General features: G+C 38.6%; 1 protein-coding gene across 3 annotated transcripts in view; it reads right to left on the reverse strand.

Moving 5' to 3' along the window:
• The window catches only part of LOC130928948 (gastrula zinc finger protein XlCGF57.1-like), a 32,736-nt gene extending 20,149 nt beyond the window's left edge, over positions 1-12,587 (reverse strand). For all 3 annotated transcript variants that reach the window (XM_057855790.1, XM_057855787.1, XM_057855788.1), the window contains exon 1: positions 12,296-12,587. In XM_057855790.1, coding sequence (XP_057711773.1) covers positions 12,296-12,302 — 7 coding nt within the window. In that variant the 5' untranslated portion in view covers positions 12,303-12,587. The remainder of the gene's footprint in view (positions 1-12,295) is intronic.
• Positions 12,588-15,618: the final 3,031 nt, after the last annotated feature.

Raw genomic sequence — 15,618 nt, forward strand, 5'->3', positions numbered from 1 at the left:
TTACAGAAAAATATGGCATATTTTAGTGATGGTTTGAATTGCGATTACCGTATTTTTCGGACTAGAAGTCGCTCCTGAGTATAAGTCGATCCAGCCATAAAATGCCCAACGAAGAGAAAAAAAACATATACAAGTCGCACCGGAGTACAAGTCGAATTTTTGGGGGAAATTTACTTGATAAAATCCAACACATAGAACAGACATGTCATCTTGAAAGGCAATTTAATATAAAAATACAACAGAGAACAACATGCTAAATAAATGTACAGTGTACAGTGCATGAACAACGAAATGTGAATATACTGTCCTACGCTACGGCCTGTCCTGGCTATACAGCGAACTCCCAAAAGACAATGCTGGACGTCCGTATAATTTGCTGAATCAATTTGGTCCTCGATAGAAAACAGGTTCACATCAACGTAAATAAATGATAATTAGGTACTATTAGTAATAAGTAACAGGTTAGCATGCGTTCGCTATCATTAGCACATCGTTCAAACAACCACACAACTGGCTCTAAGTGTCCGATCGAGGGTGGAAAACACACAACAACAACAGAAAAGATGATACACGCAGGCGTTGCCTCTGTAGAGATGATTTAAAAGCATAAATAATGAAAGTAGGTTCGCATCTGTCTATTCTCTCTAGCTAACTCGCCTACTCAGAGCTACGTAGCTGTCCGTCTTCTTCTGGCGTGTCACGTAAACAAGTGCGAGTGCGCCCTCACGTGGGTGTGAAAGCGCCACAAACTAAATGCATCCATTTCAAGATAAAAAAAGTCAATAATACAATTGAACATACACTGCCAAAGGCAGAACGCGAACGTGGCCATAGCTATAAAGAGTTATTCAGGTAACTATAGCATAAGAACATGCTAACAACTTTACAAAACCATCAGTGTCACTGCAAAACACCAAAATAACATGTGAAATTATATCATAATGTGTTAATAATTCCACACATAAGTCGCTCCTGAGTATAAGTCGCACCCCCAGCCAAAATATGAAAAAAAACGCGACTTATAGTCCGAAAAATACGGTAATTAATTTTTAAGCTGTGATTAACTTTAAATTAAAAATTTTTATCGTTTGAGAGCCCTAAATGTATGGAGGTAGATTTGTGTCTTTATTATTCAATCTGAAAAAAAGTTGCTTCAATCAAATAAAAGGTTGCTTCAATCAAAATATATATTTTCAATTGAAGAAAATGTCACTTCAATCAAAAAAAAGTGTTTGAATGAAAAAATTAATTTGAAGCTCAAAAAAATATATTTGATAAATATTTTTCTTTGATTGAATTTTTTTTTTTTGGATTGAAATTTTTTTTTGATTGAAACACCATTTTTGATTGAAATCATGTAATTTTGCGTTTGGACCACATTTTGGCAAGGACATTTGTGTCTTTATTTATTCGATCAAAGAATAAGTTGCTTCAAACAAAAAAAATATATTTTCAAAAGAAAAATCACTTCAATCAAAAATTTTAAAAAATTCAATCGTAGAAAAAAAGGTTTGAATGTGAAAAAATATTTGAGACTCAGAAATTCGCATTTGAACACTTTATTTTTCATTCAAACTGTTTTGTTTGATTGAAGCAATCCTTTTTGTGTTTGAGCCATATTAGGGGTAGGACATTTGTGTCTAAATCATTCAATCGCAATAAATGTTGCTTTAATCAAAAAACTATTTTTAATCAAGTCATTTGCAAGTCAAGTCAAGTCATTTGCCAATGTTCTATATATATATATATATATATATATATATATATACAGTGCCTTGCAAAGGTTTTCGGCCTCCTTGAACCTTGCAACCTTTCGCCACATTTCAGGCTTCAAACATAAAGATATAAAATTTTAACGTTTTGTCAAGAATCAACAACAAGTGGAACACAATTGTGAAGTGGAACAAAATTTATTGGATAATTTAAATTTTTTTTAACAAATAGAAAACTGAAAAGTGGGGCGTGCAATATTATTCGGCCCCCTTGCGTTAATACTTTGTAGCGCCACCTTTTGCTCCAATTACAGCTGCAAGTCGCTTGGGGTATGTTTCTATCAGTTTTGCACATCGAGAGACTGACATTCTTGCCCATTCTTCCTTGCAAAACAGCTCGAGCTCAATGAGGCTGGATGGAGAGTGTTTGTGAACAGCAGTCTTCAGCTCTTTCCACAGATTCTCGATTGGATTCAGGTCTGGACTTTGACTTGGCCATTCTAACACCTGGATACGTTTATTTTTGAACCATTCCATTGTAGATTTGGCTTTATGTTTTGGATCATTGTCCTGTTGGAAGATAAATCTCCGTCCTAGTCTCAGGTCTTGTGCAAATACCAACAGGTTTTCTTCCAGAACGTTCCTGTATTTGGCTGCATCCATCTTCCCGTCAATTTTAACCATCTTCCCTGTCCCTGCTGAAGAAAAGCAGGCCCAAACCATGATGCTGCCACCACCATGTTTGACAGTGGGGATGGTGTGTTCAGGGTGATGAGCTGTGTTGCTTTTACGCCAAACATATCGTTTTGCATTGTGGCCAAAAAGTTCAATTTTGGTTTCATCTGACCAGAGCACCTTCTTCCACATGTTTGGTGTGTCTCCCAGGTGGCTTGTGGCAAACTTTAAACGAGACTTTTTATAGATATCTTTGAGAAATGGCTTTCTTCTTGCCACTCTTCCATAAAAGCCAGATTTGTGCAGTGTACGACTGATTGTTGTCCTATGGACAGACTCTCCCACCTCAGCTGTAGATCTCTGCAGTTCATCCAGAGTGATCATGGGCCTCTTGGCTGCATCTCTGATCAGTTTTCTCCTTTTTTTGAGAAGAAAGTTTGGAAGGACGGCCGGGTCTTGGTAGATTTGCAGTGGTCTGATGCTCCTTCCATTTCAATATGATGGCTTGCACAGTGCTCCTTGAGATGCTTAAAGCTTGGGAAATCTTTTTGTATCCAAATCCGGCTTTAAACTTCTCCACAACTGTATCTCGGACCTGCCTGGTGTGTTCCTTGGTTTTCATAATGCTCTCTGCACTTTAAACAGAACCCTCACAGAGCAGGTGCATTTATACGGAGACTTGATTACACACAGGTGGATTCTATTTATCATCATCGGTCATTTAGGACAACATTGGATCATTCAGAGATCCTCACTGAACTTCTGGAGTGAGTTTGCTGCACTGAAAGTAAAGGGGCCGAATAATATTGCACGCCCCACTTTTCAGTTTTTTTATTTGTTAAAAAAGTTTAAATTATCCAATAAATGTTGTTCCACTTCACGATTGTGTCCCACTTGTTGTTGATTCTTGACAAAAAAAATTAAATTTCATATCTTTATGTTTGAAGCCTGAAATGTGGCGAAAAGTTGCAAGATTCAAGGGGGCCGAATACTTTTGCAAGGCACTGTATATATATATATATATATTTTTTTTCCACAGAGAGGAAGTCCTATTTCTTAATATATCAACTACTGTACCCTTCTCTCAACTGACTTAAACTTTTCACTCTCCAAACCACCTCCAAACTATCCTAACTCTAACCTGTTCGCAACTCTCCTTCAAACACCCGCATTCTTAATGCAGCCAGAGGTGTTGATAGATTGTAGCGAGCTCTCAAACCGCGCAGCAAATCTGAAGCACTGCCTGAAGCAATCACGTGGTACGGCTGGGCAGGGAGGCTTCGGACGTCATCATTCTTGGAGCCTCCTCTAAATGAAGCGAGCCTCGGTACGTGATTCGCGGAAAAGTCCCTTCATTACTCGACACAAGCTTCGAAGGCTCGGCGAACCTCGTGACATCACTACCTGACAGTTTGGACATTTTTTGGATTGGGAAAACCCCAATTTGTAATAATTAAATAGAGTTGCATTGCTATAGAGGCCGTCAGACATCCGGGCATTAATGATGTCCCCAGCCACAACAAAGCGTCGCCATATTGAAAACGGGGCAAAAGACGAGTCACAAGCAGTTGCTCTGTCATGCATTGTAATACAAACGCGTTGAACTTTCGAATTATTTGCGGTCTTTTTCCGTCGGAATGACTAAAAGTTGCTGTGTTGCGGGTTGTCACACAAGGAAGAGTTCAGAGCCGCATTTGAAGTTCTTAATTCTTCCGAGAAACCAATGGCTGAAAGCAATTAATCGAGGAACAGTAAAAGAAGACGGTTCCGTGGACTATTCTCGCCTGTGGGAACCTAAATCTAAGCACATTTACGTTTGCAGCCGACATTTTATTACTGGTGAGTAAACTTGAATCAATTTTTTTTTTTGCCCCAATTTGCTGCTAGGATTCAATCGACTAGGCAGTGGTTATTTTTGCTGTAACCGGCAACTCGCAAAGCGTTATTTTTCTTTTGCCGTAAACTGCTCTGATTAGTCAATCGGTATATTATTGGCCTGGTGGGAATTGGTTATTTTGCCGTGACGTGTTCACGGCTAAATAACGCTTGGAGGCGAATTACCAGTCACGGCTGAAATAATCACTCCGTATTAGACATGTGCCGGTTACCGGTTTCACGGTTTACCGTGGTGTGAAAACGTCGCGGTTTCAAAACCACTAAAATTTTCCGTCATACCTTGGTACGGTATTCGCTATTTTTCATGTGCCAAAATGCAGCCGAAGTGGCTTGGTGCGGCAGCGCTCACCCTTCCCATTTGTTGCCGTGAGTGTTAGTGACTCTATTCTGCTAAACAACCCTCCAAAGACAATGCGTTCTTGTCTTCAATTTATTGAGCTCTCAAATCGTGGTGAAATATACAAATGAATACATTTAAAACGTTATACAATTGTATTTTTCCACATGTGAGTAGGTTCAACAGGATAGCAGTAGCACCATGAAAAAGGTCGCCAAAAACCAAACATACATTTTCCTTTCAAATTCATTATACAAACTAACTAAAACTTACAAAGACGAATGTTAGCCTAGGCTAAGCTGGGAGAGCAGCTTCGTCGACGTTTTATGTCTCACAGCCGCTGAGTGAGAAACATGCTTGAATGAATGAAGGGGGGGGGGGGGTGGTATATATATATATATATATATATATATATATATTATTATAATAATAATAATTAAAAAAAAAAAAAAAATTAAATAAATAATTAATAAAAATAATATTTACATTTTAACTAACTTATACATTGTTAACTGACTTATTAACTTATGACTTCTTTGTTCTTTTTAACACAAAGGCATGACATCATGTAGAAGAAAGTTGACACAGTGGCTGAAAATGGCGAAACTTCAGCTTCTTCCCCTCAAAAAAAGTCATACAGTATATATTTTTGATTTTATTTAGAAGTATTTTTACTTTTTTATAGCAATTATTTTGTTCTTGCTCTAATATTGAGCAACTTGAGCTGTGGCTGTGGGTATAGTCTAGGTTCTATTTATTTTAATTTTATATAAAATAGTTGTTATTTTTTGTCAATTTATTTATTTTCACATTAATTTATTTTCACATTATATTCATGTTCCAATTTGCAAATATGTTCTGAAAAAATAACCTGTTCAATGGAAAAAAGTTTTTTTTTTTTTTCTTTTCTTTTTTTTAATTAATTTATTTATTTTTTAAACCCATACATCTCAAAATTTTGGAGCTATAATTGCAATACCGTGATACCGTGAAACCGCGGTATTTTTGCTCACGGTTATCGTACCGTCAAAATCTCATACCGGCACATGCCTACTCCGTATATACTACCAGTTTTCTTAGTTCCACACAGTACATATTCCACGTAATTGATATAGGCCAACTTACAAAGAGACTTTATGAGGTAGTTGTAGATGTTTCTGAACTCCACTGCAGGCCATTCCTTTGGATTGTTCATCCAGCTATCAGCTGCGACTTTGTATGGGCAGAATTGCAAGCCAATACACGGTAATTTTAAATTGTATCGCCTCCTCGCGTCTGTCGGCAGTGACTCGTGAAAATAGTAAGCCATGTTTAAGACGTTTTTATGAAAAAAGACTAGGGCTGCAGCTATCGAATATTTTAGTAATCGAGTAATCGATTGAAAATTCTATCGATTAATCGAGTAATCAGATAAAACATTTTTCTTAGGTAAAGAGAAATTATAAAAATATGCAGGAGAAAAAAAGACATTTAATCCAATATTGAACCATTTTCAGTCAATCAATATCTTTATTTTCGATGTACGTTGTTGAAAATAGCCAACAATTGCATTTCAGATGTGACTAGAAAAAAAATTCACTGCTTTCACTCCTCTAGATCTTATAAAAAAAAAAAAACTTTCTTACCTAAAAATGTAATTACATTTGATAACACACATCACTTGAAAGCTTTGTGTTTTTCCCACGTGTTTCAATTTAATTTTCATTTGTGTCAAGCTATTCTTAAGTTCAAGTTAAGTTTTAAGTTAGTCTAAACTGTAAGTACTGATAGGATTTTGAGTTTTTGCAGTGTTCAAAATCAATGTATGATACCTGCTGTATTGGAGCACATTAGGGACCGGTGCTACTTGGTGTTTTATTCAGCAATGACTACTGAGCTAAAACTGACAGTTAGCTTTATTATGTTTTAATTTTACACCCTCATCACTCTACAGCGCTGTTATTTTACATATTAAATAAAGCCTGTATGTAAGACACGTTAGCCACGCATCGACAGTGGTCATAATCAATAGAAACCTAGCCCTCCGAAGGGCTAACGTTACATGAGCGAGTGACAGTAACGTTATATTTATAAGCGATGAGAAGTCTACTGTTTAAAGATGGCGGCTGTTTACTAACGCTGCATCTAGTCCTAAATGCATGCGATATCTATGAGACGCATCGGACACTACCTGCTATCACACTAGCATCATGCGGGCGTAGTTTTTAGCAACGTCGGCGTAGTTTGTAGCGGCTGTCGGCTGCGGTAAGTTTTTTTTTTCTAATTGCTTTTTCCTCTATGCACGTCAGCGTGTTGTCCCGCATTAAAGGTAGTCCGGGCAAAGGTGATGCTTAGAGCTGGCATTATTAAACGATTCCTCGAGGTGAATAAAATTACTCGGATCAGTTTTTAAACTCGAGTTACTCGAGTTGCTCAAGTATTCTTTTCAGCTCTAAAAAAAGACACAAAACACACCTGAAATATATGAATTACAGACGTTTGTCTACGGAATGTATAGCTGTGCGTGCCTCCTTCCTAAGCGAGGTGATGTCATCGTGACATCACGCCAACTTCCTCCATTCTTAATCGTTGTTAATGTAGTTTGAGAGATTTGTGTCCAGCAACTATATCTATACAGTGGGGAGAACAAGTATTTGATACACTGCCAATGGGAATCAAATACTTGTTCTCCCCACTGTATAGATATATATGATCTTTATTCCGGAATCTCACAACGGGTCCATAGCACACACACACCAACAAAGAGGAAAAGAATACCGTACATATGGAGACATAATAATAAAGTGACTCGAAAGGAAAAAAGAAAACAAAACAGAACAACAAGGAAGCACTGGCTATCAGTGCACAACAAACAGGCTTTTGTGCCAATTAGTGTTGCACCGATACCATTTTTTGGCTCCGATACCGATACCTGGCTGTGCAGTACCGGCCGATACCGATACCATACCGATACCACCCCGTTGATATATATATATATATATATATATATATATATATATATATGACATCACCCTCCCCCAAAGAGCTACATAATTGGATGTGAAATCAATGCTATCAAGGCTTTGTCAGGCTGTTGCTTACCTTTGCAAAATAGGAAAAAGACTAGTACAAAGTATAATACTAGCCCAACAGTAAGAAAGTAAAAATAAATTCATAATAATAAACTCTGAATGAACTGAGTAAACTCTTTTTAAACCTCTTAAAGGCCAAACAGTGCAACTTTCATGAAATTATTTTCACATTCTGCTGCTGGTTAGATTGTGTTTTGTTGCTGGGCTGTTAGTGGGGGCGTTGCAACCTGACGTCGCACCTGAATCCAATGCAGGCTCATCAACGCAGCATTTAAGCACGGGTGATCTCAGAGAAGGCTGCCGAGATATTTGCCTTGCTGATCGCCATTTGACATCTCGCACTATAGTCTCGTTACATTTGCTAGTTACGCCCCTGCAGTGGGTTTTTTTCTGTTAGTGTTCTGCACTCGTTTGTAATCTCTACCCTGTGCAGGTATTTGAGTGTTTTTATTTTGGCTTTTTGGCTCGCTGCCTATCGTCTTAGTCAACCTTCGAGTTTGTAGTATTGAGCTCCGTCGACCTGCTGTCACGGACTCCTTTTGTTATTTCTACAATCCCGCGATCACGTGTTATTTTTTGTTTGCAATCATTAAACCCTTGTACGTATCCCCCGCTTGTTGTCCGCTTCGAGATCCAACCTTGTTTCCGCATTTGCGGACGCTAACAAATATTAGTAATAATAATGGCGTACCGCACGCATGCTATTTTTAGACCGTGACGTTGCATCGTAAAGCGGAAGTAGAGTAGAAGTGGGACATTTTAGACCCGCCCTCGCATAGAAGCAATGGAAAATCTGCTACTTTTCTCCAGTAATCTTTCAAAAATGAGCATGCTGATCACACATTGCTTTTTTGGAAATTGTAGAAACGACTCTAGACATTACGATATATGAAGCAAGTTTCCTTCATACGTTTCACGAAACTAAAAACTCGGAGGAGAAAATGTGAAGACTGAATCAACTTGCGCGGACTTTTAACGCCAGCTCGGCAGTAAACATTTATGCAGTAAACATTTCGTTGGGTTGGCATTGTCTTTCAGAGGACAAAGAGGTAAGCCATTTTGATATTTTTAACTTATTTTTTGGCATGACGTGCCGGGTGCTGCTTCTGTCTGACAATGAATGACCTAAGAAGAATTAAAATGGTATCTGACTGCCACTGTTACATTTTCTGTTGTAAAAAAAAAATACTTAATGAGGAGGAAGTTTAAATAAGTTATAGAATTAAGATTTGTTAACAATGGAATAAATTAAAAGTATTCGTGGGCTGTCACCAAGTAGCATTTGCGATCGCTACCCAAAGCTAACTAAATTACCCCCAAGAACGATAAGAGACGTAGGACAACCAGAGGATATATAAGAAAGACAGGGCTGATGGTAAAGGATAGCTTGTTGAAATAGGAGAATGTCATTGTCAGTTGCGTCGATTAAAAAGCGAAGGCTATGCTTAGGTCGGCTCGTTTTTTTCGTCTTTTTCAGCCTTCGACACTCAAGCCATCTCTTTAACTGAACATTTTTATCTTCTTCCACATCTTTGCCAGTGAATTTGGCACTAGGCATATCATTTTCGGACATAATTGGTAGGTTTAGCTCTGTAAACATCTCCTTTGTACACGATTTCCATTCATTTCCTTTATTACTTTTCTCTACGTGATATTTGATGTCAAAATGATCACCAAATTCGGAACATATCGAGAGTAACTCCTGCAAGCCAGCACTGCATAGGGAGAGCACCACCACATCATCTGCGTACATAAGATGGTTAATGACAGTGCCTCCTACAACACCTCCTGTATTACACTTATTGGGTCGGCTGGATAAGTCATCCATGAAAACATTGAACAAATACGGAGAGAGAATTCCTCCCTGTCTCACACCATTACCTACTTGTCATGGAAGCTCAAGTTTGAACTCCGAGACTAGTATCAACAGATAACAAAATGAGAATAATGAATCAGACAAGCCAAAGATTGCCTGCTTCAAAGACTTTTATATAACATGATATATCACGGGCACAAAATGACGATCCAGCTAGGAGCTGAGGTCAGCCAAAAAGTACGAAACTATTCACTAGAAGCTAGATACTTATACTGTTAAAAAGGGTGGTGCCAAAGCGCACCGTGAATCGAAACTTTACCAAGAAACGAAACTCATCATCTCAAAGCCTTGGTATTTTTCCATACAAAACATCTTTGAGCTGAGACCTTGAGCGCTGGTCTGGGCTAGACTGAAGATAAGCTTAGTCGGATAAACTACAGTCGCTCATTGTATTCATTCAGGGCATACTGGAAAACAGGAACATAACAGTCCATATTTGGGCATACTGTGATACAGTCAAGGCAACAGATTAATCTAACAATGATACTCTATGCTATGATGTTCTCATCCAAGCATAAAAAAAGCATTCAACATATAATATATAATGGTTGTGTTCTAAACCTGAATAAATTCTCTCACACTACTTTAAAGCAAGCAGAGACCGAGCCACCCCATTTTATGCGAACAAGTTGATTTGCATACCAAGAAGGCCAGAATACGGATTATGTATTTGGGCACCCCTCTTTGTGCCAACATATGAAAAAGTTTGCTCTGATTGATCCGGTCGAAGGCTTTCGATGAGTCAATGAAGCATAAAAACATTGTTGAGTTTGGGCTTCGATATTTAAATAATAGCTCCTTCAGAGCAAATATACACATGTCGGTTCCATGTTTCCTTTTAAACCCGAACTGATTGTCGCTTGTCGAAATAAATGAATTCTACCCAGTATGATTGACTCTAGAACTTTAGAGAGCACACTGGCCAGGGCAATAGGTCTGTAATTATCTTTACTATTGATTTTACCAGCCTTGTTTTTAAGATAGGCACAAGTTGTGCTGACATCATAGAGTCAGGTAAGATTAAGCTTGAGAACGATAAACCGATACGACCGGATACCCGGTTTTACAGGTGAGAGATACAGCTGTATCGATAGAAAAGTTACCATTCGACAGTAATTAGCCATTAAATATTCAATGAACCGATAGTAGAGACAGAATTCGGCTATCGCGAGCACAAAAATCGGCTTCTAATGCCTAGTTCAATGCATTGCTTAATATGATAATAATTTAGCTTTTACCTCACATGCTGCGCTTGTCATTCACCACACAGCGCACTTAGATTGTGACCGCCGTCGTGGTTGCCTCGACTTCCCATTCATTTCGGCAGAACCGCTACTTGTCGCTGTCATTACCCGATCGTCACGGGTGTGTCATAACAACGCGAGAGCTAACAAAACCACTGTAACGCACGCTCCGTCGCGTTTTCTTCACAGCCCAAAACGAAACTACTAGTGGCAACGAAGCAACATGCTAAAACAATGGACAGTTTGCGCACCCCGCCAGCGACGTGCAGCGATTGATTTTCAACGCACCCAGGAAAACAAACGTCGGACTTTGAAGTGACGAAGGCAGCCAGATATGTTCGCATGGAACAGAGCCAGTGTGAAGTGTGAAGCGGCACAGAGATCGTGAGTTTTAAACCCTGAAAAATAACCCACTACAATGGTGGAAAGGGCGGCATATTATTTCCATGAAACGCAGTCTACTTAAACATGAACACGTGAATCAGTTGATCTTCCTCAAGAAAAATCTGCCCTTCCAAAAAGATATAGACAGTGATGAGGAATAAAAAAATGTGGAAGCACAGGCATAAGTGAATGACTTTGCTGTGTATAAGATTAAAGTAATGATTATAGACCTGTCTGTCTAAAATGCCATGTTTTTATTCCCCCAGTATACCAGTGGTAAAGCAAAATTTAATATTTATCTATGATAACACTAGCAGGTTTAATTATTTTTTCAAGAGCTGCTGCATATAATTAATATTTTTTGCTTTTACGATGTTTACGTTGAAAGTTTGCACTTAAATTACTCACTTATTGTGTTCAAAACACCAGGAAATACATTAATGAAATTACTGCACTTTATTGTTGTCCGTCACTGGAGTTTTATTTTATTATCAATCCCATCCAACAAAATGACGGTCATATAGTAAGCTTTATTTTTTATTTTTTTCATTAAAAAAAAAACAAACAAAAAAAAAACATAACATTGGTATGAAATGTTGTTGTTTAAATTTTAAATCTTTTTTTATGTTTAAAATACTGTAGGAACACACACAACAAATGTTTACTATCGTATCGTTTTCACTCTGTATCTAACCGTATCGTTCTTAAACTGTATCGAATCGTATCGAATCGCTCGGCCTTAAGAATCTATCGTTTTTTAATCGAATCGTAACCTGTGTATCTAGATACATATCGAATCGGCTTCATGCCAGAGATTCCCAACCCTAGGTAAGATGCCATGCCTACTATCGGACGTTACTGAAAGGTCGTTTCTCCAATTTTTGATTGGTAAATATCATGTAGAATTTTTACATGATAATAATTTACTCTACATCACATTAAAATTAGCCAAAGACAATTAAAAAAAGTAAAGATAGAATACATATCACAAATGGGGTGCTGTGTGACAGCACTAGTCAAACATTTTGTCTTTAAACATTAGAATAGTAATTTATGGTAGTTGCGACAAAAAAAAAAAAAAGAGTCAAAAGTCAACTCACCAGACATTTTGGGACTTGATGTTTGTTTGCTCGGCGACGTGTTGATCCCAGGAACGGGGTTTGTCCTCTTTGCTAACAGCTAACTAGGCTAGGCTAGGCTAACCTAAGCAGGCCTCGAAGTTTCATAGTGCACCCAGACGACTCGAAGCAGAAGCCAGATTGAACGGATTCTTGGCGTGTCCGAGAATGTATGGCACCTTTCAGTCAATTACGGGGCTAAGGAGAGATGAAAAGTGGATTGTCTTCAAAACATCACATTTCCAAGCAATCCGACGGCAACTCCTCCCCCAGCCACTCATGCTTACGTCATGACGCACGACGCGGACGTATACTTCTTCTTCTTCTTCTTCTTTTTGTTTACTGGCAGTTTACCCCTCAGTGCCAAGGGGCATTACCGCCACCTACTGGACCGACGGTTTAGCACGAGATCAGGCAGTTACAGACTAAAAGTAATCCCTCCTGACAACCAGTGAAACACACCCAGAATGTAGACAAAACCCGAGCCAAAAAATTGGAAAAATGAAATACTAACAACCAAATTAAATACTAACGACACCGCTGAAGAGAGTATAGACCCTACCCACCGACGTCACAAAAGCACGTGATCGCTGTATTGTTCCGCCCCCTTGTCCGTCATTTTGTGTCTGTATTATCAATGGTCTCAATTGATCGAGCAATTTATAATGCATTTCATGGAAGACCCGGTGTTTTCGGATGCCGTAAACTCACTTGATGCGTTGCATAAAAGGCGTTATGTGGAAAAGCTTCAGTTTATCCATTCGCCAGATCCATATTTGATGCCTAAATCGATGTTTTTCTTCCCGCTGTCTTCGCTGTATTTGCCTGACATCTGCTAGCTACCCTGATATGTACAACTATCTTGTCCACACAAAATCAGCCTATTCTCGCGAAAGTTTGAAAAACTTTAAGAGCTTGGAGGCTTATAAATACTTCGTTGCTGGTTGGGTGAAACAGGTCCTCGTCCACGAAAATTCGGCAGGAATCTATCTTGTGCTTGGAAAGGTGAGTTACGATATTTTCAATTCAAAATCTTTTGTTCTTGCTAACATCCACTGTCAAGTCTAATGTATTTCATGTCATTTGTCAATGGAGTAAGGGCTTTTAATGTTTATATGGTTTAGCGATAGCACTCTCACTACATACATTCGTGTATGTTGTCGGCGATTAGCCTAGCAATGATCTTAATTGTGGTTGTCAGCCCAAAACCCTCTAAATATATATTAATTGCATCTTACCAGATATAAAATGACTACTACATAATCTGTGGTAATTGTTTGGAGCCCAGTTTTCTCGTCGAATTGCAGCAGCCCGTCCCGCTCTCTTCTCTCCGGGTCTCTCGGAATCCGGTAGAACTTCAAGTCTCTCCGTCTATGTTCTCTGTTATTGCAACCGACCGCCACACACGCCTTCACCATTTTGATTATTAATGTTAACGAGCAGAAAAACACGCCGTAAATAGGAGGAATGTACGTAGCCGTAACAGGTAAACACGATGTGTTGACGGACAATTGGGCGGCACCAGTCAGGAGGGCAGAGTTGTGACGTCACGTGGGTAGGGTCTATACGACACCGCTGAAGATAGTATAAAAAGATCAGGAATTAAAATATTTTTATTGTTAATCTACTTCTTTTGTTGTCAAAATTCTACATCCACAAATGTAAATTCAGCAAGCTGTTACCATCTTTTTCTCACTTTCACGATGGAACGGGATGCTACATAAATCTGTTGAAAAAATCAAAAAATAGGAAAGCGGAGAATATAATTAATATTTGTGAAAAGCTACGACTTTTTTGTGAATAGTTGATTATAGTATTATTCATTAATTTTTTTTTTCTCTGATATGCAATGTTTGGTATGTTTATACCCCCTGGTATATTTGTGTTTGTATTCTTTTGTTTTTTGGTTTGCATTCGTATTGTCTGTATTTTTGTGTTTGTATTGTTTATTTTGTTGTGTTGTTGTTGTTAATAAAAAAATAATAAAATAAAGAAAAGACACTGCTGAAGAGTCAAAATGCTCTCCCGTGAAATGCCTGTTCACTACACACAGAGCATATTATAAAAAATGTTAAAGATACTGTATATAAAAGAGCTAACGTGTGCGCACACATCTTTTTCTCTCGTGTTAAAGGAAATTAACTGCTGATGACGTCATTTTGACAGTGATCTAGCTCAACGCATTAACAGAGGAAGTTTTACATCCGGGCATTTAATGACGTCACCAGCCACAACAAAGCGTCACTATATTGACAATGGGGCAAAAGACGAGTCACAAGCAGTTGCTCTGTCGTGCATTGTAATTAGTGTTGCACCGATACCATTTTTTGGCCCCAATACCGATACCTGGCTGTGCAGTACCGGCCGATACCGATACCATACCGATACCACCCCATTATATATATATTTTTTTATTTTTTTTATTTATTTTTTCCCCCAAAGAGCTACATAATTGGATGTGAAATCATTGCTATCAAGGCTTTGTCAGGCTGTTGCTTACCTTTGCAAAATAGGAAAAAGACTAGTACAAAGTATAATACTAGCCCAACAGTAAGAAAGTAAAATTAAATTCATAATAATAAACTCTGAATGAACTGAGTAAACTTTTTTAAACCTCTCAAAGGCCAAACAGTGCAACCTTCATGAAATTATTGTCACATTCTGCTGCTGGTTAGATTGTGTTTTGTTGTTGGGCTGTTAGTGGGGGCTTTCCTGACGTCGCACCTGAATCCATTGCGGGCTCATCAACGCAGCATTTAAGCACGGATGATCTCAGAGAAGGCTGCCGAGATATTTGCCTTGCTGATCGCCATTTGACATCTCGCACTATAGTCTCGCTACATTTGCTTGTTACGCCCCTGCATTGGGTTTTTTTCTGTTAGTGTGCTGCACTCGTTTGTAACCTCTACCTTGTGCAGGTATTTGAGTGTTTTTATTTTGGATTTTTGGCTCGCTGCCTATCGTCTTAGTCAACCTTCGAGTTTGTAGTATTGAGCTCCGTCGACCTGCTGTCACGGACTCCTTTTGTTATTTCTACTATCCCACGACCACGGGTTCTTTTTTGTTTGCAATCATTAAACCCTTGTACGTATCCCCTGCTTGTTGTCCGCTTCGAGGTCCAACCTTGCTTCCGCATTTGCGGACACTCACAATTATAAGTAATAATAATTTACCACAGCATCCCATCTCTCTATTAGCCTCCTTTTTTCGGGAGGGGGGAGTCCCTTATTTCTATTTCTGAAAGGTGGCAACCCTACTTTGGAAACAGTTCCCAAAGTACTGTGGCATTTCTTTCAGTAAAACAC

The sequence above is a fragment of the Corythoichthys intestinalis genome, chromosome 13 (genome assembly GCF_030265065.1).
Source record: "Corythoichthys intestinalis isolate RoL2023-P3 chromosome 13, ASM3026506v1, whole genome shotgun sequence".
Classification (NCBI taxonomy): Eukaryota; Metazoa; Chordata; class Actinopteri; order Syngnathiformes; family Syngnathidae; genus Corythoichthys; species Corythoichthys intestinalis.